Source organism: Calypte anna, chromosome 3 (assembly GCF_003957555.1).
Source record: "Calypte anna isolate BGI_N300 chromosome 3, bCalAnn1_v1.p, whole genome shotgun sequence".
Lineage (NCBI taxonomy): Eukaryota > Metazoa > Chordata > Aves > Apodiformes > Trochilidae > Calypte > Calypte anna.
In genome coordinates, this window is record NC_044246.1 from 101,711,310 (window position 1) to 101,736,436 (window position 25,127).

General features: G+C 42.9%; 1 protein-coding gene across 1 annotated transcript; it reads left to right on the plus strand.

Annotated features, from left to right (window-relative positions):
- Positions 1–1,960: 1,960 nt before the first annotated feature.
- Positions 1,961–23,094, plus strand: TRIB2 (tribbles pseudokinase 2). Its single transcript, XM_030447758.1, is given in 5 exon segments — positions 1,961–3,381; positions 7,415–7,544; positions 7,546–7,653; positions 7,656–7,695; positions 20,715–23,094. Coding segments are annotated over 5 exon segments (1,029 nt in total). The 5' UTR covers positions 1,961–3,103; the 3' UTR covers positions 21,188–23,094.
- The last annotated feature ends 2,033 nt before the right edge of the window (positions 23,095–25,127 follow it).

Here is a 25,127-nt window from a genome sequence, read left to right on the forward strand (position 1 = left end):
AGAAAACATGGGTCTAGAGAACAAAGGTTGATGCAAGAGCCTAGGTCTGACACAGTCAGAAGGAGTATGCAGGGGGAGAGGAAGGGAGAAATTGTGTAAAAAGCCATCTACTAAGAAAAGAATGTTTGATTTGGATCACAGGATATGAGACTGGAGAACATATTGCATAACTTTATGGCTTGTCCTTATTTCAATGATTCAGTATCCGGCACTGCTCATCCCATTTCTAAAAATGGTATTGAAAAGTTACAGAGTATTCAGAGGTGATGGGAATAACTGAAGAATGAGAGGACAACACCTTTTCATTTTTCAGCACATAGTGCTGACTGGGTCTGGAGGTCATCCTACAGGTTGTTGCACTGGTTCTATGCCCTTCCCAAGAGACATTCACCAGGTCAAATCCCAGCAGCCCCTGCTGCCAGAGAGTCACCTTCTTCATGCCAGATCATTACAATCCTTTCTCAGTGGTATCTCAGTGGCTCTCTGTATAGCAGAGCATATAGAACTCCAAGTGTAGATGAGAGATGAAGCAGGTGCAGTGCTGTGGAGGAAGAACAGCCCCTCGGTACAACCATTTCCAAAGACTCCTCTATCAAGACCAGTCCTGACCAAGGAATCCTTACAGCCTTGTTGGAGCCCAGAGGCATTTCTCATGCTCAGAGGCATTTCTCTCTACCCCAAAGTTGACACCTCCAGGTGCCCCCTCCACCAGCGTAATTTCATTTCTAGCGTACTACCCCTTGAAAGCAAGCATTATGCAAACCCTCAGGACAACCCTTCTCCCATTTCTGACCTTCTACTGTGCTGATGTGGCAAAAGAGGAGGCAAAACACTGGTAGCCCCTTGCTTGGCATCAACCTGCAAAGGCTGCAGTACTGTCCTCGTCTTACTGATGATTTATGTTGGGGGTTTCTTTTTGTTTGTGTTGTGTTTTGTTTTGTTTGCTTGTTTTGTGGATTTTTATATATATATATATATTTTTTTTTCTTTCTGTCATTGTTTTAAAGGGATTCACAACCAACACCCAGCCAGATTCTAGAGAACAAACAGGCGTTCAGGGAGCTGCTCATCAAACTTTAATATACATCCTAACTCCTGTTATTTAAACAGTAAAAGCGAAGCAGGTGAAAAAACCCTTATCAGACCGCAGTGGTGCTGCGCGGGGACAGATCGACCTCATTCAGAGCTTTCTCTTAGCAGGGCGAAAGGGTTTACGTTTTTCCCTCTGCCACCCTTCCTCCGTTTTAAATTTTAGGATGTATTAAGGCAACACTGGAGTCGGGAGAACTCCTCCCACCAGACTGCACCGGGAAGCAACCGCTTGCGCTCCCGTAAGTGTGCGGAGACTCAACGCTGCCCGGAAAAAACCGATTTCTTCATTGAGAAAAAAAGCACGCCCGCCTTCAGCCGCGGCGCCAGCACATGTACTAATGCACCCGGCACCCGTCCCCAGGCCAGACTCCGATTTTAGGGGCGTTTATTCCATTATTATTGTCGTTATTGCCGTTTCTTATTAGTATTGCTATTATTATTAATTTATTAAACTCAAACTATTAGTTAACATCTCACCCTCGACGGCCAAGTGTGGTCCATCATCGAGAGGCTGGACCTGCCAGAACCCAGGCAGCGGGGGGAAGCTGCAGTCAGTCAGCACCACGCTGGTGTGTGCTGGTGAGTACTTCTGTTTAGATTAGTGCACGGGGCCCCGTCGGGGGCGGGCTACCCCCGGAGCCCCCAAGCGCAGCCCGCTAGTGCTGCAGAAGGACGTCTCACCTTGTTTACCCCGAGAGCGGCAGGATGCCGGGGGGGCTGCGGGCGGGGCGGGGGCGGGGCAGAGCGGAGCGGGGCGGGCGGCCGGGGCGGGGCCCGGCGCGGTGGGCGGTGGAGTCGGGCCCGGGCCGGGCCGGGCGTGCGGCGGCGGCGGGCAGTCAGCCTGCGCGCTGGGCACGGTGCGGGGCGTGCGGCGGCCGGCAGCGAGGCACGGAGGCAGCCAGCGTCCCCGCCACGTAAGTAGCAATTGATACGCCGGGGGGAGGCGATGCCCCGCTGAAGGGGAGCGGTGCGGCCATCTCTGTCCTACTCCCGAGGAAAGGAAAAAAGCAAACAAACAAACATATCTATTACCTGCATTTTTTTCTCCAAACGATTCCAATTTATTCCCCACCCCGGCATTGTTGCCCCTGTAGTAAGAAGTCAGCCCCCTTCTTTCCGTGCTGTTTTTTCTCTTCTTTGTCCGTGAACTACATTAAAGCGCCGCGAAGACTACGGGCCCCCGAACAAAAATCCCTTGGTGCAATGGAAACGTGAAAGCGTTCCTTTTCCCTTGCCCGTGGTTGCACTTTTTGTTCTGTCGACGCGGCCGCGAAGACGACAGCACGTTTCATCCCGCCGGCGCGGAGTGGTGCCCTCTGCCCCGCGTTCCGCTGCTGCTCCCCGTGGCTGCGCGGCTGCCGCCGGTGTGCGCGGCCCCCATCCTCCGGGGTGGTTCTGCGCCAGCCTCTAGTCCGCGCCCGGCTCTCTTTTTATCGGCCCGGCTGCTGCCAGCTTCAAGTTAAATGCTCCCTCGCTATTTCGCGAGCATTTTCGGAGCGCCCCGGGCGCCAGCGGCGAGGCGCACACGCCATCTACAAGCCGGGCCACGGCCACCAGCGGCTTTGCCTCGCCGTAGGAGAGAGAAAGGACGGTCCCCGCTTGCGCGCAGCGCGTTAACCTACCTTTTGTTTTCTATCCTCGCTGCGCGCCCCGCAGAAGCGGCTGCCGCCGAGATCCGGCCGCGGCCGCTCCGCGCCCTGCCCTCCTTCCCTCCCTCCCTTTTTAACCCCCGCACCCCATCACCCGTCCCCTTCCACGGCACCGGCTCTACTGCCGCGGTGCTCCGCGCCCCCTCCGCGCCCGGCCAGGGCGGCGCGAACAAAGGGCCGCGGGCTGAGCGGCTCTCTCCCTGTGCCCAGGACGCGGCGCTGAGGCTGGTCGCCCGCCGCCGCCGCGCTCCCGCCCCCCCCCCCCCCCCCGGCACACAAAGGCAGCCGCAGCTGGACGGGCGAGGGACCGCGCTCCACGCCAGGGCTCCGGTGCAGCGTCTCGGTTGGTCTTCTCCATACTCATGAACATACAAAGGTCAACCCCTATCACGATAGCACGGTATGGGAGACCGCGGAATAAAACCCAGGATTTTGAGGAGCTCTCGTCCATACGGTCCATCGAGCCAAGCCAGAGTTTTAGCCCGAATCTAGGCTCGCCGAGCCCGCCGGAGACCCCGAACTTGTCGCATTGCGTTTCTTGCATCGGGAAATACTTATTGTTGGAGCCTCTCGAGGGAGACCACGTTTTCCGAGCCGTACATCTGCACAGTGGCGAGGAGCTGGTTTGCAAGGTAATACCTCTCCTCCTTGTTTAACCTTCCCCCGGGTTAGCCTGCTGTCGCGGGTTGGTTTCCTGTGCCTTGCAGGGGAGCCAAACACGGCCGTGTAGCTCAATTATTAAACAGTTGAGACAAAAGGCAGAGAGACAGGATTAAAGGCGCATCCTGTAACTTTTCCCTCTCATCTAGACAATGGCCACGTTATGCCGGTGGCCCGGAGCCAGTTTCTGGCCTCTTACCCGGGGGATATTGGTTCCTGCAAAGAGCCGTCCTTTAAAGTAGGTCTTAACGATGAGTTCAGATCAGGGAGGAAAAAGCCTCATCTTCCCCACTCTCGACGTTTCAAAATCGGAGTAGGGGAATCCCAGCTAATTTTAAGGTGTTGGGACTGTGCTTTCCTTCGATTTTTCCTGTCCCTTTATTCTGCGAGTTGGGTAACAGAAGAGGATGGAGAGGTGGGGGTGATTGCCATCAGCTTTTCTTAAAAGTGACTTTTGAAAAAACCCACATAGAATTAATCGGTCTGAGCTCCATCACCGTGGAGGTTTGTTTGCAATACAGCATCCTCCCCCATTGCACAACGGAGCAAGGAATAAAACCACTGCACACCATACGGTTTTTAGAAGAGCAGACAAAATAGCTATCCCACTCTTCGTAGCCTGCCTGCTTTTCTCTGCCCTGTTTGTTCCTACTGGTCAGAGGTGAGCTGTGGGAAAAAAGAAAGCCACATGTCTGCACGTGTGTGGAGGGACGTTTTTGTCTTTTCGGGATGAGAGAATATTTTCCTTTGTTCCTAAATTGCGAGTCTTATTGTCTGTAGTGACCCAGACTTCAGCGCAGCAAACGAAGGCAGTACCCAGCAGTAGTCTCTGTAACTACTACGTAGCACATTGCAACCTTGCGGGATGTAGTGTTTCTATAGTTCCCAAAATACAGAATTCTACCGTTTGGCTACCTTGAGCAAATGTCTGGTGTCAAACTAACTGCAAAATGGAAAATGAGGCATATTATAATTCGTTTGTGTTTCAGGAATTAATGATAGTGTTGCTGACCTTTTCATACTTTCTCCTACTTGATTCGTAAGAAGTTGCGGACTAGGCTGGGGCGGGGAAGAGAAAATGTTCCTGTTTGCAAGGATTAGAGTTCAGAGGGCAATTTGAATATGCTTACTGATTTGGTTATAAAACCTGATGTTAAGGCAACATAGGATTTGTGTGTTTATTTAGGGGGAAAAAGGGTCCGTGTCTTTGCAAAGGACTAATGTTGCATGCTGAACTGAATGCTTTGTTACTAAACTGAAACAGAACATGAGAATTTCTAGAATGAAAGCCCTGCTTGGTGCAGTAGTACAGTGCTGCACTCTAGGACGTTGGCATCTTTTCATGAAATAAACAGATCCCACAAAGCTTCTGCTCTGCATGAAATTATAGGTGAACTTGCATAGCAAGTAGTAAAGTGGGGACTATGCTCTTCTTTGTTTCCTGTTTGGTTTGCAGGATTAAGGGACTGTTTTAATAACAGTATGAACAGCATAACTGCAGCTCACAAAGGCTAGACTTTATTTTTTTTTTTCCTTCCCTTTAAACTCTGTGGTTTTGAGCTGAGCCTAACATTTGAATACTATCAGTTTTTCCATATGTTTGAGCCATTATTTTGAGCTGTGCTCCAAAAATATGACCTTAGCCTGAATAGCTAGTTTGTGAATATGCAGTTGTCAGTCCTGAACTCAGTTTAATCCATGCTTTAAAATGCCTGCAGGATCATGACTACTATTTTTCAAGTAGCCTTCTGGCTAAGAGACCTGCTATCTGGTATGTTATTGAAGATGCTCTTAGCAATTGCTTGCAGAAACATTGGTTTGGATAACAGACACATACTGATGATTCTCAAGATTCATTTGGCTGCACCCACTGACTGTACAGATGCCGCTATTTGCTTCAAGGCTGTGTGGCATCCAATGGTAACTTCTTACTTCTTCTGAGCAAGAACTAAATCAAACTGCAGCTTGTTGGACATTTGCTGAATCAAGGCCAGGGATCTTGAAAGCTGGGTTACAAAGAAGCTCTTTATGAAAGGTATTCTAGACTGTAGCAGTAGGGTAGCGCTTCCTTTCTCCCCCCTTTCAAGCACAGTACTGATACATATCCAAACCTACTAATTTAACATAATCTGAGAACTACAGAATGTAACTAATTTATATCAGGAATGATCTGGTTAGAAGAGAATACTGGTAAGACCTTTTTTTCATGTGACGGTTTAAGCTACGTTAATATGTCCTGCTTACATTTTTCTTTTTTAGAGAAGGTGCTTTGTAGAAGAGCCATTCACTTTAATGTAGTAGTTTACAATTTTTTGAGATTCAAATATCAATGAATTCTTCTTTGGGAATGGATTACACACTGGGGATTTTTAGCAACAACCCCGTCCCCACCCGAGTTCTGCTTCCCTGTCACCATATCACCAGAATGCCTCAGTGCAAATCTACCCACTGTAAAATATGTTGGATCTGTTTGGCAGTTTTGCCTTTAAGGCTTGTTCTTAGCCTGTGCTGGAGTATAAACAGTATAGGTATGGGATAGAGAAAAAAGAGGTCTGTGAGGAGGTTTGTCCCAGTTTCTTGGGGTTTGGGTTCTTTTCCTGCAGGATGAGCTTGTTAGAATTACTCTCTGAAGCATTAAATGAGTTAGGTTTGGAAGCCTCAGGTAAATTTTTATTGAACTGGATCTCTCACACTCAGTTTTGAAAGCTTTCTAAAGCTTCAAAGCGAGCAGGGAGGTTTGCTTCTTGGCAAAGGATACAAAATGCTGGCTATTGGAGTAATACATTGTAAGAACCTCCCAAAAAAGAAAAATAATTGCAGTTTAAACCAAGGTGGTTAGAGACCTGTACCAGCTTTTAATTTTATATTCAATTAGAATGGGACATGACTACCTTAAATTTTTTACCAAAGTAACAAACACCCAAGAGTAAGTTACATATTAATAGAATTTTTTATGCTGGTGGAAATGCTAGTTTCTTGCTTTGTAGTAACTCTGGAGCAGTTATAATTAAAAATAAAAATCACTCCTATCAATACTTTGCTCATATTCCTCTTTTAGCACACTGAGTTCTGTTATTCTCAATGAAGTCTTTCTTCCTGTACTGTGGGCATTTCTCAATTGACTCAAATACTGATTCATTCGTCAATCACTAGATCATCAGTAACTTTTTATATTTGGGTTTCCCAGCAGGCTTTTAATTCTTACACGCTCATTCATAAGATTGGTAACTGAATGTACTTACTTAGTAAAGGGACAGTTTGCTTTTAATGGAGCACTTGATTGAAATGCAGAGAGTTCAGGGTGGTTTTGTCTTGCCTTTTGAAGGATGTTTGTCTGCACTCCAATAGGCAGAACTTATTTCCCCTGCTTGTCCCTTCTGATCTTGTAAACAGCCATTGTAAAACTGAGACTTTGAAAGTGAAAGTGACTTTGCTGTTTGTCAGAGATGCAAGAAAGGCAGGAAGTAAAATAATGAATAGCAATAGATACATGTATGAAGTTGAAAATCCTTAAATCTCTAAAGGGTTATAAAAGACCAACAGGCCATTGTTATAAGGGTATTTTAATATCTGAGCTTCTCTCAATACCAAGCTACAGGCTGTATACTTTTACTTTATTTGGGTGGAAATAAAAGATAAATGTTTTTTTCTGAGTGCTGCCCTCATAATGTTGCCTAATCGCTTCACAGATTAATTCAGATGAATTCTAAATTAATCGGCTGTTAACTAATTGGTACTATTCGCTACAAGGTTTTTGAAGAGCTAGGCTTCCCCTATCCAAGGCTGTGCCCTAATGTCCCTGTCGGGGGTCATGACGGTCTAATTTTAGTCTTGCCCTGGTGGCCCCTGAGCTTGGTAACATTCCTGTTTACTGTTCATCGTGCAGCTTAAGCAAGACAGCATAAATTGGTACATTAGAGATGGTTCTGTTAACACAGTTAGATATACCATAGCTTCACTGTCCCTTCATGTTGCTAACCCTGGCTTATTGTCATTGTCTCAGGGTGTTTGATGATTGGCTGCTACCAGGAGTCTATTAGCACCATGTTTTTGTCTGCCTGCACATAAAATATCAACCAAATTACAGAAATAATTCTTGGGGAGACAAAAGCGTATGTGTTCTTTGAAAGGAGCTATGGGGACAATGCATTCATTTGTTCGTACCTGCAGAAGCTTAAAGAAGAGGAGGCAGCCAAACTTTCTATCAATAGCTTCTGCTGTTGCACACTGCCATGATGGTGGACTGGTTACTGGCGAGATCTCAAGCTGCGAAAGTTTATTTTCAAGGATGAGGGAAAGGTAAGAGTCTCCTTTACTTTACAAGTGGGGGTTCCTGAGGTCAGATATTCAGAGTTACAGGATGCTGTGCCCTTTCCTTTGTGCTGTGCACCATTCCTTTGTGCTACACAAGGTTTTACAGCTTTATTTTCCTCTGCAATTCAATTGTGGGAATGGATGTGCTGTTTTACCTTCTTGCTTAGGTTTTGGAGGAAAGTAAGTATTTAAGGAGTATGTAAGAAGTGCTGTTTGTATCTGTGCTGGTCTCTGCATCTGCACCAGGGAAGCAGGCTCATTCCTAAGGAGGGGCCATATGGAGGGAGGCTCTACACAGATGACTAAAGCTCTGCTGTTAGCATTCAAAGATAGAAGGAGGCAAAAGGTTCAGTATGTTGAAAAAGGCTGGGGACTGAAATGCTCCATTCCAGTGAGGGAGCACGAAGAGGAAGAACAGCGAAGTGATTAATGTTGACATAGATTTAAGGGAAGGGCCACCAGTGCTTTGAAGGACTTTTTGAAGACAGTTTTTTGCTTCCCATGCTAGGAGGAATTGAGGCTGCTTTTCAGAGTATTATGTGGTCACTAATCATACTAAGAGTAGAACTGCCTTGCTGTGTGGGTGCCTGGTTTTAGTATCAGAGCTATTGTGGTAAGTGGGGAACTACTTTTCCCTTTTTGTGTGTGTGTGTCTCCTCTCTTCACACTTCTCTCAATAACTGGGTGGTAAAATGATTTGGGGAAGGAGTATGGATGGAGAGGAAAAAATGCTGGGTGCTCTCGATACCTTGTCAAGTGTTCTTTCTGATGCTGGACTATACCCACACTGTTGTACCTGTGGAAACTTCGTATCTTTTCCCTGTGGTTGCCAGTTATCATTGTATTTCATCATATATTCAATTGCAACTTCCACATTAAGTGCAGGAGTAGTGAACACTGCCAAAGTAATGTCAGGCTTTCATAGAGGGATTAAATTGAAAAAATGCCGCTAGAAAAAAAAAGAAACTAAATGGGGGCAATGCCTGCTTTAATGTTTCTTGATGTCTTGCTAGAGGATGAGATGTTTTTTCCTTCTAGCTAAATCCTATAAATTGTCCGAAAGCTTATTAAAATTTTTTGCAAAGTGAAATGGGTTTTCTTGAATAGATTTGTTAAAAATAACCAATACATATCAATTCTATTTGGGCCTGTTGGGGCAACAGCAACAGTTGAGGCACCAAAGTTTTCTACAGGCTCAGTAAGTCTGTGGTCTTGAGAACTACAAAAAAATCTACACACAGTTCAGTCCAGAAGAAGAATTTGCTGCCTTAAAATTAAAGGACAGCCATTTATCCTGGTTAAATATTCTCTACTTAAATTTTATTGCAAGCTGAATTTTACAAAATAAACTTCTCCTTTAAACTCTACAAACTGAAAAAAACCCTGTATTTTCACTTCTTAATTCAGTTCAGGCAGTTCTCTGCAAAGCAATAGTTATTCCTTATTTTTCTACCACAGCCTCAATATGTATGATTAGTCATTCCTCCTCTTAAATCAAAAAGCAAACAAAAAAAAGCAAACAAGAAACCCAAAACAAAACCTAAAATGAAACTAGTTTAATGTCCATTCAGAGAGAAATGCAAAAGCAGATAGATACACACTGCCACTTTCACAACTTCAAGTTTAATAAATTAAACACCATCATAGCACCTTTGCAGATGAGAAGGAAGCTTGTACAAAATAGTTGAGGGAATGATTGTTTTCTGTTGTAGCTGATAACATCCTAACGTTAAAATTATTATTTTTTCCCTGGCTTTATATGTAAACTTGCGTGGTCTTGTATGAAAGTTGGGACTCAAAAGCCCTAAGGCTCACCCTATCTTTCTGCTCTAAGAAAAAGCAACCTTAGCAGAGAGCAGTGCAGTGGGAGCAAGATGTGGGCCTGTGCTGACTACTTTTGAACTCCTACCCTGCTGCTTACTAGGAACTGAATGCAACACGAGGCACAGGGCCAAAATCCTTTAGCCACCCAAGAAGAGTGGTGCGTATATAATAGTAGCGTTTGATTTTATGAATGTTTTTAAATGTAACTGTAGTCTGCAAAATCATGCAGTTACTCACTTTTGAACAGTGTCTTCTAATTAAGATGTTAATTCCCTTTAAAGGTCAAATACAACTTGCTGGTGATTTTTAAGATAGTCACAATGTGGTTTTCTTCTGGATGTAATGTTGATCTGTAAGTAGAGAAGTACTGTAATCCTTTCTTTGCTAAATAAACAGAGATGAAATAGTAGGAGATAGAAATAGACTCAAACAGTGACTTTTTTCACATTGCTCTGATCATCAGACTATAATCAGTCATCCACTTTCAATCTGCTGCTATATATAGGGCTGAAAAATCTTCCTGGTCCTTCTGGGCTCACGGAGATGTTTGTGTGCTGCCTGCACCCTTCCAAGCCCGCATTACCCTGAGGCTGCCGATGGGATTGGCTGCCTGCTGAGCTCCTGTTGGTGGCAGTGCAAGGGAGATGGGTGCTGCCTGTCTGTAGATCTTTGATGTTGGTAGTGAAGCAGGTAAAAATGAATGTGCATGAGCTCCTCTGCTGTGTAAATCCCTGTTTTTCAGAGTTCTTTCTTGGTACTTCTCTTCCTAACTATTTCTGAATCAAGTCCGGTTTTCTTCAGTTCACCTGTAGTGAACCTACTGCTTTGAAAATGTCTCTTACTAAGATTCTCACAGGTTTTTTTTTTTAAGAATAAAAGTTGGAGAATCCAGCCATGCAGGCAACACCACGAATTGAAAACTGGCTTTCTTTTGTTTTTTTTAATAAGCTATTTGGTCTGCTCTTAGCTGAGAGCTGCCAGACTGGAGGAACCAGAGAGATTTGAAGGATATATAAATGCAGTTCCATCAATTTAAAAAAGAAAATTAGAAAATTAATTTAAAGAATTTCTTGGTATATATTCCTTCAATGGATCCTATTGATATTCCTGATAGTAATAAAATAAAATTGGATATCCTGGAGTTTCGGCAAATGGGTTGCATATATCACTCTTTCCACCTCATTCCCTTTATCTAAATTACGAATGGAATTTTTAAAGATTCAGGCTTCTGTAATAGCAGCATCAATGAGTGTTCTTGGGTCCTTCTGATGTCACTGCTAAGAAGAACCACATGTTGTTTGGGTGTTGCAAACAGTAGTGCATTTGGGTGGTCTGTAACAAGCCAGGGAACTAAGGAGGTGGAAAAAAAATAGGGTTGCAAGTGCTGAACATTTTGTAGGGGTCCTAATCTTACTCGCGGTGTTCTCTTGATGCGCAAAAGTCAAAGCTAGACTGTGATGATGTGTTATGCTTACCACTGCACATATGTAAATAGGTCAGCACTTAAAATGGAAACTAAATTCCACCAGTGTGGAAACAAACAAAAGCAATCTGTGTTTCAAGGTATTTTATTTATAGCTTATTTTAATCCTGAGCTGCAGGGTTTTAGAAGATATGGTAAATTGCATGCCATGAAAGCAATGTGTGTTGTTCTTAAGCATCTTGGGTCTTTTATGGTTTTGTTTCTGGTTTGGAATTTTACTTTTGTTGGTTGGGGTTTTTTGTTTGTTTTTAAGAGGGGGCTGGAGTTGGGTTTGGTTTTTTTTTTGAGTATGTGTCTGTAGCATTTTAGTATTGAAATTTCAGAGTTAAGCTTCTTAAACCTTGGTGAAGCAGAACTTCTAAGATATTGCAGCATGGCTGGAAATGTTTTGTAAGACTGGGTTAGCAAGCAGCAGCACATAGGTTAAATGAGGACAGTAAATTTCAGAGCACTGAAAATATAAAAAGCAGCATTTACTTGCCATGATAGGTCTCATCAGACTTTCTAAGGTACCTATAAAGTTGTTGAAGGTTTTAGACATTGGGTCCTTAAACTTCTAAATAAAACATCTCCAAAACAATGGCAATGAGATCGAACGTTTTTTTGTTGTTGTTTTCTTCCATGCATGCTGGCAATTTTTTTTTTTGTCCTGGATATCCTTGTCCTGCAATCCTAAACCAGGTCAATGCTGATGTTGTGTGGGGATCTTGCTCTTGATTATTTTTGCTAAGTTTTCAGTTTTCCTTGTACAGCCTGCCCTGGTAGTAGGCCCTTGGGCAGGGTGACTGCCCTTTTCCTACCTGGTGTCACATAACAGTGTTGCAGAATGGGCAGGGCTTTTGGGGTTGTGCTAAAAAGAGCACTATACACTTTATATAGCTAACCAAGCATTTCATCAGCCTCATATATAGCAGATACTTAGAGTAAGAGCCACCTCGGAGACCTCAGAATTAAATCAAGCATTTCTATGCTGCTTGTTCCAATGGTTTTCTTAATGCAAGAATGTTTCTGCTGTCAGGGAATTATTAACTTCTTTAGTGCTTTTTTAAGCCTTTAATTATATTAAAATATTAGCTGTCGTAATATTTGAAGCTTAAAGACCTCATACATTCATCATACTTGGTGAAGGGAAAATTAAAATAATTTTGGTATTTAGATATTGTAATTTTCCTGTACTCTTTGAGTAAACATGAGAAATGGTAGGCAGGTAGGATTCAATAAAAATAAATAGAATTTGACACTTCTTGCTCTGTGCCAGGGGAATGCAGCCAGTACAATATACTAATTTAGAAAGCCTGTGTTAGCATAACATTTATTTGTTGCTTTTAGATATTTTTTCTTCTTTTTTACCTCTAGAATCACTCAACTTTGAGAGAAGGATGCTTTTAGGTGACCTAATTGTTTTCAGTCCTACTGATATAAGCCTGATCCCACAAAAAGAAATAGTGTGCATATACCAACCTTTTTCCAAATAGAACTTCATTTTCTTGTGGTTACCATTTGTCAAATTGGTAATGCAGTCAATGTTTATTCCCTGCGGTAATTAGGACTTGCTGTTTTAGTTATGATTTGGTACAGAACAGGTAAGTTAACAATTTTCCTAAGCCCTAGAGAGTCCCAAAATGGAAGTAAATTAAATAGAAGTGCTCTTTAAATGAGAAGATTTAGAAATACAACCAGTCTTCATCTGTTTTATCATTTAAGCACTTCACATTACCTTGAATAGGGTCACAGGATCAAAGAGTGTAACTTCTTCAGTAGCAGAGAATCATAGGTCAGATTTCAACCCAGAAATTGTTATTATTTTGCATCTTCCTAGAACATGGGGAGGAAGGCCAGTTTCTTCACAGGAAGCAAATCTCTGCCTGTCAAACTTTAAGTAGAGGATGAAAACAGCCAAGTTCTGGCAGTAGGGTTTGTGTTCCCTTTTGCCTTCCTGTGGTTTGGTTACTAAGCATCTGTTTTCTCCTGGAGCAGTTGGCACTTTGGATTTGTTGGGTATGTGGTACCCTTCTCACTGGGGTGCAGGAGTCTCTCTGCAGCTGTCAAAACAGCAGGACAGCTTCACAAAGTGCTTAAATCTCCTCCCGAGGCCATTGATAGTCATAGAGCTTAATTGTGGTGCCTAAGGCCATGAATGAAGGAAAAAGGGGAAATGCTGGCAGCTGGCTGCCCTGGCATGGAGACAAGAGCCCCTGTGGACCTTGGGACAGCTCAAGGCCTTTCTGCAAGACCATGAGTGGTGAGAGCCTTTGTATGTATCACCAAACTGTAGATTATTACAGCAAGTTTTGCCCTTGGACTGTGCTGTCTTTAGGTATGTGGCTCATAGTTGGACGTGCATTGTCTTCCCTGTGATGGGATAGCTCTGCTTATTTATGGGTGGTGTGGAGGTGCAGCCCCATGCCATGTTTGGAGCAGGAGGGGATCCCTGCTTGGGAGCCTTGCCTGTAGGCTGGAATGTACTGCTGCAGGTTGTCCCTGTGTCCTGCCCAACCTCCCCAGCCAGACTGTGTGACTTTCCAAGAGGTGCCTCTGGTTGAACGCCATTATGTATTGGCTGTACTGCCAGGTGTGGTTGGCATGGTTGATTGCCTGTGGTCATATCCCCATCATGGTATTGATCTTTCCAAGAATAGGTGCTCTGCAGTCCCTGGAAGTAGATGCCTCTTGAGACATAAAGAGTTCAACAGATGCTTGTTGTGAAGACTTGAAAGTCCCCATCCACAGACTCAGTACAAAATACTCTGTTTGCTTTTAAGTGGACACTGAGGATGTCTGTGGACAACTGTGCTGTGGCTGAGGAGGGGAAAGAGGGAACCCAGGTGGCAGCAGGTACAGGGGGCTGTCCTGGTGTAATTTTTCTGCAGCCTTTTCTTCCAGTTGTCCTTATTACCACACTGTGAGGTTACTTCAGGCCTGGGAGGAAGAGGAAAGGTGGAGATCATAAACACAGGCCAACTTGGGGTGCATTTATGCTTAAGCATTACAATGCTTAAAAATACCCACTTTTTGGTAGATGCATGTTTCTTGGATGTTTTACAGACATCTAAGCAAAAAGGTTTTTAGTAGAGTTGTGAAATAAGGGGCCTACTTTATCTTAGAGGTACTGAGTACCTAGCCTGCACCCACTGCAGGCTCTGAAAGCATAGGGCTTTTTTCCAATTTGCAGTTATATTAACAACATAAAATGTTGGTCTCCTTTCCCTGAGGAACTTTACCATGTGTCATACGAAAAGACCTAGAAAAGATGGTGAACACAGCAGCTGACAGCAGAGCCTTTTAAAATTCCGACCTTCAATGTGATCTAAAAGGTGAGGTGAAAGTAGCTGCCTTGAGCCAGATGCTTATCAAATAATGGACTCCTTGGAGTGTTGCAACTGAGCCCCTCAATAACATCACTACCTGCCTACCTATTTTTTGGGGAATTTGTTGTGTCCTTAGGCAATAAGGGCATGGAAGAAACCATGTGTATGGTGTACAGGAGAGGTTCTCAGCAATGCTATTATAGTGTTGTAAAGCTTAGGTCTTTGGGACCCGAGCCGTTGGAGGTGTACAAGGGGGTGGTCTCAGAGCATTTTTTTTAAGTGGAAGTCTGCAGAAAAAAAGGTGCCTTCCTGAAACAAGTTAAAATTCCTCAGTTGCTGGGTTCTGCATGTCAGCAAGGGGTTGTGGGGCAGGTCTGAATGCTCTGGGAGCATCCTTTTGGAGGAAGGGTGGGGATATGTAATTTTTAGAGGCTTCCTCATTCTGCGGAAGTACAAGTGAGGGAATCTTCCCTTAGGAACAGGGTTCATCCTGTAAACCTGTACTGCCTGCAAGTCCCAATTGTCTTTTGAAACATATCCTTGAGCCTATTTCATTATGCAAGAGACAGTTTGTCTGATAGCCTTTTTGCAGGTTTTGTTTTGTTTTTTTTTTCCCCCTCTGAAGTTTCATAGCATGTTGTGCAGCAAACTCTCAGGCTGTGGGCTGTTATGCAGTGGAAGTGATCTTAGAGTGGAAGGAGCAGGCTTTAAATTGATGGTGTAACATTTCCCCTCTGATCCTGTGTGCCTTGCCACCCCCGGTGGAGATCGGGTAGGTCTGAGTTTAAGATGAGTCTTTGCACTGAGCTGCAAATCATCTGCACAAGGTTTTGTGAGCCGCCTTTCCCATCTCACTGTCACCGCAACAGCAGCCTTTACAGCTTCTGCATTATTTAGGAGAGATTCCCTTTGTTAAAAAAAAAATCAATTAGCAAAAGAAACCGGTTTCCAGTGTTGAGCTTCCCTTTTATTTTTTTTCCTCTTTGTGACTCTAATGGCATGATTACATTCATGGTCATCTTGTCTTTATGATGGGGCGCTAGCAACTGACCTTGATTAAGTGACCTGTAAATTATTGGCCACATAGGAGCAATCCCTGATCTACTGGGCAGTTGATGGCTTAAGTGCCTCTACCTAGGGAAAGGCTTTCCTGGCCTCAGTCAGAGTAATGTTGAAATATGAGATAGCATTGCTTGGGTACCGTCATTTTTTATGTGCAGCCTAATTTAGGGAGGAATATTGTAAGGTACTTCTTCCCTTCAGAAGTTGCCATTTTATATTTAGCTGCAGTAGTATTAATAAAATATCAATTTGGATGGCCATGACAGTGGTTTCTGAGATTATCTCTGGAGGAACAAGGCTGTTATGTAGAAATCTGTAAATCTGGATTATCTAATTTTGAACCAGCCTGAGTAGCTAGTGGATGTTGTACCTGGAGTGTCTGAAGAACGATGGCTTCTATCTTCTCCCAAAACAGGTGATCTGGCTGTTATCTGGGGGATGATGCTGGACTAAAATAGTTGTTCCAGTCTGCAGTTAGTGTTCCTAATATAGTAATAGAGGCTCAGCTGTGGTTCAGGTGTTCCCATACAGATGGCTTTGGGGGAAGTCTAAAAGTAACTGCTTTCATTGATTCAGGCATGAACTCCTTTACTACTGAATGTTTATTCAGTGCACTGGAGATACTTTCCTCTGAAATACTTAGACTTTCAGTCAGTGTTTCTGCTTCAAATGTACCAGTTTATTTTTTTTTCTCCTGCCTTATGAGTTTAGAGCCCTCTAAATAATTCCACTCATTTTTGGTATGGAAATTTTGTTTGCTTTTGGAGAGCAAGTGTGAATGCCAGGTTCTTACAGCCCTGGCTTCAGTGTCAAAAGGCAGGGTAGTAGCTTGCCAGTAGCCACTAAGCTATGCAGTGAGGAATAATGCCTATCACTGAAAAAAGTGTGGGGTGTGCAACAAAGCTGTCTGCCAGGGAAGGGTGCTAACTCAGGAGGTTGCATTGAAGAATCTTCTGGAAGAGGTTTAATTGATTAGGTTTTGTTACATACTGAAGAGCAAAGTCTGAATGCAGTCAAGTAATGAATGGCATATTGATAAGAAATTCAGAGTGGTATTGTTTTTCATGGGTTTCCCTGACGGTTTCTATGGGGACAAAAACGCATTTCCCGTCTGAGTGCTGCTGCTGCCCTCTGATTGCACTTCTGTGGTTTCATTCACCAGTAATGGGAAAGCATTCATAGGCAGAATAGCTTCCCCTTTTTAAATAGCCATGATTCAGGGTTGTGGGGTTTTTTTGTTTGGCTTTTTTTTTTTTTTCTGGTGTGTTTTTTTTAATGCATTAGACTAATGCAGTGTTTTATCAATGATCTGATAGATGCATAATGCTCTTTTTTCAAGTGCTTTTTAAGAGTCTGCATTAAAACTTGAAATTATGTACTGTAATTACGTAAGCCTTGACAAAAGTCTTTATTGCCATACAGTATGTCTGCAAAGTGATTCTCATCGGGCTTTGGCAGTAGCTTACATTTGAACTTTAGGGATTAATTTTGTTGCAACCATTTGAATGGTCAATGCTCATGAGTTTCAAAAACTTTCTTCTCTTGTGGGGGTCCTTCAGTTGACTGATGTGAGTTAATTATTTAGAGAATAAGAGTTTTTTAGAAATGTGACTTTTTTTTTTCTGCTCTGTGCAGGAAGGCGATTCAAAGCTGATTGTGATTTCACATCTCACTGTTTCATTTTAAGTCTGGCTCTTGCTTACCAAGTGTTGAATTTAGGGCTGTCTGCTTACTTTGCAATTGGAGGCACTCCTCACTCTTTGCTGTGCAGGTTCTGTATTCTCAGGAACTTCTTGCAATTTTGAGGTTTGTTGTTGTTGGCTTTTACTCTTTTTCATGCATATTTGCTTTCAGTGCTTCCTGTGAGAGTGTTTGTGTAGGGGGAGAGAGGTGGCTAGATGGCTTCCTTCCCCTCCACTATCCCCATTCCCCCCAGCCCTTCCCCCAAGAAAAATCCCCCCCAAAAGTCATATCTAGAAGCTGTTTCTTGCAGAGATGGGGTGCTGTGCAGTGGGATACAGCCACTCCTGAGCCAGGCTGCTCCTCTCTGATTGCCTCAAAAAACCGCAAACATGTTATGACTGTAAAAAAGGGGAGCAAGACTTGCTGTTAACATCTGCGTATTACCCAGTTGCAGTAGGATCACAGGTTGTGTTCCCTGTGCAAGGCTGAAGTGTGTAAAGTCATCCATCCTGGATGGATACAAATAAGCTGGAGTGGGTCTCCCCACCCCTGGTGAGAGGCACCTGCAGGGCTGGGCCAGGGCATTGTCACCTGCATCAGACACTGGATGTCCTCTGGTGGTGATTGGGAGGGGGAGAAAGTCACACTGAGGCCCTGTGCTGGGACTGATGATGGAGAGATTCAACTCCTACAGTCTGCCAGGGAAAGGTGCATCTGTATGTGTCAGTGCCAGAGCAGAGCCTCCTGTCAGGAACAGCCGTTCTGCTTGTGCCTGATTGAGAAAGGTGTTACCAGGTGACGGTGTTGAGGGTTATGAGGGCAGGGGGGGGAGGGCTGGAGATTGTGCTTCTGTTTAATTTGGGACCTTTTGTTTCCTCAAAGCCTGTTGACTCAGCAGGGTGAAAAACCTGGTTTGAGTGTTGGCTTCAGTTGGCCACAGCTTTTGGAGGGGCAAGTAGATAAGGGACAGCTGTTGTTCCATTTTTTTGTTCAAACAAAACCTGCTGTAGCATGCTGCAGGCTGCAGCACCTTGCAAGAAAAGCAAGGCAGTGATAAGGCTTTTGTACAATGCTTATGTTTTATTGGGAGAGAAAAGATGAGCGGTTTTGACATATCTTGCAGTCTGTCCTTTCTGGTTTTGTACTGTGTCTGTTGTAGAAAATAAGAGGACATTCCAATAATATTCTGTAATATAAAAGCTTCTTAGTGAACTGTTTCTCTAAATTCTTTGGCAACTCAGAAATGTAAAATAGGAGGATAGAGTAAACAGCCTTTCCCTGTGCTGTTGACACTGGGATGGCAGGAGAGCGTGTGTGTGGGTGAATTCCCTCCTGTAAATTGTTTATAAATAGCTTGCTCTGCCCTGCTCCCTGTGTGTTCTGCTTCTGTTAGTTAGCAGGAGTGAGTCGATGCTTTCCTGTCTGGCAGTTCAGTGACTTAATGCATGTTTGAGTAGCTGGCCTCACCGTTTATTGCTGCACATGCTTTTCTGTGGAAAAACTGAGGTGGGGCAATGCAAATGGAACCTCAGCTCATGTCTCTGCCTTCCCTTTCATTTCCTCCTCTCTGTTCTCTGCCCCACTTGGTGTGGTTTTGCTCTGGGCGTTTATCCTTTCCACTTTTCCTATGCTGTGCAGGTGCAGGGACACGCTGAAGCTGAACATGGTGAAAGGATCTCTTCTCCAGTCACTCTTCAATTTTGGGCCTGTGAGCTATGTACGGAAGGAAATTGCTGTGGTCTTGATAATTCTAGTTACATTTCTTCTTGCAGCCAGCTTCCTGGGTGAGGTATTGCTGCTGCAAAGTATTGTTTGAGTGCTAATAAGGGGGTTGTCCCTTGCCAGGAGAAGTGCCTGCTAGGCTGGCAGTGGGTAATTAATCAGGAAGCAGGTGTGTTGCACAAAACCCCAGCAGCATCCTCACTGGAGGAGAAAACACTGGTCTGTTTGAGCTGAGAAGGAGCTGCCTTGACACACTGTGCTTGGGAGCCAGGTATTCTGAATTCTGTGTTTTATGACTTCCTGATTCGAGGCATGTTGCCAAAGGGGCTTTCACCTCTGCTAGTAAATGTCTCTAGCTGTTGAAAAGGTCCAAGTGTCATTATGAGAGTTTATGGCACAGTTGCCTCTGGAGTACTCCATGGAGTAAAATGCGCTTCTGTTGGTTCAGAGAAGACGATTGCTTTGAGCTACCCTGGAACCAAGTCTAAGCCAAGGCTGGCCCAGCTGTCTTTTGCAACTCAAGCCCAAGCCATGTTGTCTTCAGTAAACAGTTAGGAAACAGGGCTCTCCTTGTCTCTTTTAATGCCTATTAAATGATGTGCTTTAGTTGAGAGATGCGAGTTCTGCTTTCTGGGATGAAGTTCAGTTCCTGCCTGTGATTGCCTGTGTATGGCCATGCACTGGACTAAGAGTGATCATGCAGGCTGGTGAGGTTGAGGGACAAGGACAGTAATACCCAAAGTTGAGTTATGATCCAGAATTGTTGAAAAAGAAAGCCTGCACTACTGCTGTGTCACTCTTCTACCTAGATGCACTGGACAAGTCCTGTTGAATTTTACTGATTTTGTTCTCAAACCCAGCCATTGCTGGCAAATAGTGTAAAGGATAATTGGTAATTCTTTTGGATGCCTTCACAGGGACAGATTTTTAAATATAGCTACAGATGCTAGCAGTGAGAATTAAAAGGAAAAAAAGGTTATGTTCATCTAGTGCAATGACAAGCAAGTTTGGCAAAATTTTTTTTTGCTTCAGCATGGTACCTATAAGGGAAGAAAATTCTCTTGCAGAGATAAGTACTGCAGCACAATGACAAGTTCACAGTGCTTTGCAGGCAGAATTTTAAAATCAAAGTAAGGCAGCTCTGTCATCTCTCTGCAAGTCCTTCACTACCTATCCTTTAGTTCCAATGTGAGGAGTTCCTCTGCTTCAGCTCTGGTATATAAGCTTTCTTTCTAATAATCTTGGCATCCAGCTCACCTGATCTTGCTTTTCCTGAAGGTCTATAATCAGTTAAACTTGCCCTTCTTAATGCTGGGATAAAGAAAAATGTTGTCTGGTCAGAGGGGTCCTTGAGGGGTCAGAGTGATGATTTTATTCTTGCTGAACCTCATTGAATTACAGGTGCAAGTAACTGCTTACCAGTGTGAAGGTGTCCAAACAACCTTGTCTAGTTAGGGCTAGATTTCTATTTGGGCATGGGTTCTATACAGGTATATTAGTGTGCAGCCAACAGAAATATTCTTGAGGTTTATGTCTCTGGAAATAATGTCTACATAAAACTTACTGCAAGCATGAGTAGGACAATTAGTTTATCTTCTAGGGATCTTGCTAATAAGTTTACCAGACATAATTGTGTTTGAAATCTTGTAGCCATGTAACAATATTTAATATCTAATATCTCTAACCAGTGTAGAAGAGTATCAATTACCTGTATTGAGTGCTGTGAGTGGGATTTTAAACTGATGCACTTATGCAGTTGTTGAATTTTGTAGAGTATTACTATTATTACCATGTAACTTTTAACAGCTCGGAGTTTGTGTTTGGATGTTTACTTACCTTGATGGTTTTGTTGTGGGTTTTTGTTTTTTGTTTTTTTGGTTTTTTTTTTGTTTGTTTGTTTTTTTTTTTTTTTTGCCTGTAGGACTAGAGTGAAACTGGAAAGCCTAGAAGATGCTTACATTTTAAGAGGAAATGATGACTCTCTCTCTGATAAGCATGGATGCCCAGCCTATGTGAGTCCAGAGATCTTGAACACAAATGGCAGCTACTCTGGCAAAGCAGCGGACGTATGGAGTCTCGGTGTCATGCTTTACACCATGCTGGTCGGACGCTATCCTTTCCATGACATTGAGCCTAGTTCCCTCTTCAGCAAGATCCGCCGTGGGCAGTTTAACATTCCAGAAACTCTATCCCCCAAGGCAAAATGCCTCATACGTAGCATACTGCGTCGGGAGCCATCGGAAAGGCTGACTTCACAGGAAATTCTGGACCATCCATGGTTTTCTACAGATTTTAATGTATCGAATTCAGGATATGGTGCTAAGGAAGTATCAGATCAGATGGTGCCTGATGTCAACATGGAAGAAGACTTGGACCCATTCTTTAACTGAGCACAAAGACTGGTGTTCAGAAGGTACACAACCTGGAGATGGACACATGAAGGAGCCCTTCGTGACCATGTTAAATCACATCCTGCATCAGCCTAGCTTGGTAGCAAAAGACACTCAGAGGTCCTCCGATTGAGAAGGAACCTCCACAAGGAGCTAATATAACAAATGTAGCATGGGGACAGACTGGGGGGGCGGTGAGAGCTTGCTATCAGGTTAGATTGATTTGGAGGAGAAAAGGCAGCATGGAGCAATTGTAGCTTCTCACCTTTTTGGAGCCAAGGAGACTGCACATGCCAGTTCTGGTGCAGCTGTATCACTCCTGTTTCTGTTCCATTAAAAATAGTGGTAACTCACAACAAATAAAAACTTTTTTGCCTCAGCTCACATCTTGGCATCGCACTGTTAGATATTTAACTTCAGCCATTATTCAGGGAAAGTACAATTGGCTAACAACTTTTGTAATCGGATGTCTAATAATTAATGGGGTTAATTTAAGAAAAAGATTAGGTGCACAAAGACAGACATGAAAAGTGGGTGCTAAAAACAAACAAAATTTCAGTTATGTCTCTTGATAGCTATTTTCAACTCATTTCTTCTAAATAAACTACTTAATATTCTTGTCAGGAAATGACATTTTAATGCTTTGTTCCCTTAAGGGGAAGTAACTGTCATTTAACAAGCTGTTCTGTTTTGTGTCAAATGGTTTGTTGCAGGAAGCTATTATAACTCGAACTTCCAGATGCATTACTGCTATAATAGGGAAAGAAAAGAAAACTATATGATTTTTTGTTTTGTTTTGTTAAAGGTATGAGATACTGGCTTCCATATCTGCCATGCTGCACATATATGACTAGAGTGGGCAGAAAGCCCTTAGTCCTGTCTTTATCTGAGAACCCATCTCTTCTTTAACTGACTGGCCCACATGTAAATAGAGGGCTCTTTATTACTGAAGAAGAGTATTGTGGGTTTGGTTTTTTTTTTCTTTGAATTCCTCTCAACTTCAGAAAAGAATTGTTTGGGTTTGATTTTTCTTTATGTCCAGAGTAAGAAATAAGAGGGTATTAATAAGCTGAACATTTATATTACAGATATTCCTCTTGAAACATACACAGTAATATGCACCTTTTGTATTGTCAAGACTTATTCTATTTATTGAAGAAAATGTCACAGTAGTGATGTATTAAGCCAGTACTTCAATTACGGGTTGACTTGGGATGACGTTACATGCTGTAGTTAACACACTTCTTTTCTGTTCAGGTATTTCTGTCCCTAAATAACTTTTTGTTTAGCTTTTTTTTTTTTTTTTTTTTTTTTCTAGATAGCTTTATTTGATTTAGACTGGCAAATGTTTTTATTACTGCTTTTATATTGCTGTATGATATTGAAATCTCTTGGCATAAATATTTGTGTTTCCAGTACCTCAGTTGTTCTGATATTACTGCCTGTATACGTTTTGTGAAGTGGTCATGTTTTTTGGGTAGGTACATGTGGACTCTGTAGTATGTAAATGTTACTTGAATTTGTGCTTAATTATAGTATGTGGCATGTGCGTACAGCTACTTGGCATTTGACGTATGGATGCTATTTGCCTGCCTTGCAGGAAAGTTACGGTCCCACTCTCAAGAGGATGTTTCACAGTTCTTTATCAAGAGACAAAGCTAGCTGCAGCTGACCTGCCTTGGTTCTATTTTGGTAACTAAGAATATAAAGGAGTAATGTTTTTACACTCTGAAGATGGTGCTGTGTCAAGAAGGACTTTTTGTTTTTATTTTATAAGTACCTTATAGGAGGAAAGATTGGTGATGTGCATGGTGGGGTTTTACTGCCTCTGGTGCTTTGTCATGTATTTGGTTTAATGTTTTTGTCCTAATCTCTTCAATAAATAAAATTGTGCATATTTAACTAAACTTCAGTTGTGAACCATGTTCTTGCTGAATGAGAGTTTGCAAGAGTTTGCTCCATTAGGATCATTTAGCTGACTTTTTTTTTGTTGATGCTGACAAGCTCTTCCCAGAGCTGTGAGCTGAGAAAGCTCAGCACTTCTCTTTTCAAGGTAACACTAAGCCTTTTCATCAAAAATATTACTGTTTGCTGCCAATGAAGCTGGTTTTCACTTCATTTTCTTTTGGTTTGTCCCTCCCCTTTACAAGCCCCTTTAGCTTTTTCAGGGAGGGTATTGAAATGCAGGAGAACTATGTCTTTTGGTGATGAGTGCCTCTGGCTGATGAAGAGAGATACCAAAGTGGAGCAAGATTGCACTTGCACTTTCTGAAGTTCTAGAGAAATGTTGCATCTTGCTCTTGCCCTTCAATCCCAAAAGGGATGTATTGGAAGTAACACTTGTTCATGTCACTCATCTTGGATAACAATGAGTAGGTGCCCATAGTGAGACCACACAGGTGCATGTGAAGCAATAAGGTGCTTTTTGAACATGAATTCTGGTCTATTAAGGAAGACCATTTGGAGGGGACTTTGAGTTGAAGCAGGATACAGTCAGTTTTGCAATTTTATGGTTTGAAAAAGCTGTAGGTAGCCAATGATCACCCCTAAATAATGATCTCCTGCCCTGATACCTCCACCTTAAACCAGGAGTATTGCACCAAAACAGCACAGGGATTACTGTCAGTCTGGATAGCTTTGAACTACATGATTTCATCCTAGGTAATTCCTGGCATGTTTTGCATATTTTAGTTGGTAGGTTGAGAATTAAAACGGTTGATTATAGCAACAACCAGAACTGCTATTAACATGTAGAAACACTTGAAGATCAGTTTTTCAATGATCTGTATGCCTGCAGCCAAAGTTTAAATTACTTGAAACTCTTTCAAATCAAACTCCCACAATAAATGTGCTTCATAGAAAAAAAAACAGATTGTAATCAGTCAGAGGGGGAAAGGGAGGGGGGAGCACTGAGGATTTCCCTCTCTCCCACTAAAACTTATGTGAATGGCTTCTGTTTGGGTGGAAGTAGTTAGACCTTATTTTACAGCAACCTGCATGCTTGCTTTTTCATAGCCAGTAATTATATGAAAAATGTGGCTGACTAATGATTGCTCATTTGCTGTGAATGTTTTATTCCAGGCAAAAGCTTTCTTGGTGTTACTGTGGACGAATCCTTTGGCAGCTGAAATAAGCTTTATAAAATGCTTAAGGGGTGCCTTGTTTTCTGAGCTCCCTTGTACCCTGAAGTGAAATGTGAGAGGAAAATCTCTGATTCAAAAACAGCTGATTTCTGCATCTTTTTTTAATCCCTGCTTCATGAGCACTGTTAGTGGAGTATGGATTTAACACTGCTCTCTGCAGAAACACCTCTACAGCTTTCTTAGAGCTTCTTGACCCTTCATTTGGGTAGCAACTGCAGTGGGATGTGGGGATTTTGCTTAACCAGGCTGTTGGATGGGCTCAGCTGCCTACTAGTCCTGGGGTAAGGGGTGATCTCAGCTCTGTACAGGGTAAGAAGCTGTGTTTACAAAAACCTATGTCAGACTGAGAGCAGAAGCCTCATGGCCCTTCTGTGTCCTCTACCACCACCACCACCCCACCAAAAAAAAAAAAAAAAAAGAGGAGGGAAAAAAGGAGAGATTTTTTTTGTTATTTACCAAAACATTTATTTTGTAAAGCAGCACTGTGTGTAATTTCCAGCTACAGGCAATATTTTCTTCAGGACTGCACAAACAAGTAACAATTATTCCTTTGGCACCATGATGTCATATAACTTGATCTGAGGTGTGCATGTGTTATGGGGCTGAACAAGTCAATTAAAAAATGCATTCTCTTGAAGATTAAATGATCTTAATAAACCTGTGTTTTAAAAAAAAAAAAAAAAAAAAAAAAGCCCCACCCAAGTGCCTAAAACCCCAAACTGCACTTTCCTGGCAGTCAGAGAAGTTAGGGTATGAAATGTGATGCCAAGAAAAAATCATTGGGAAAGGGAAAAAAT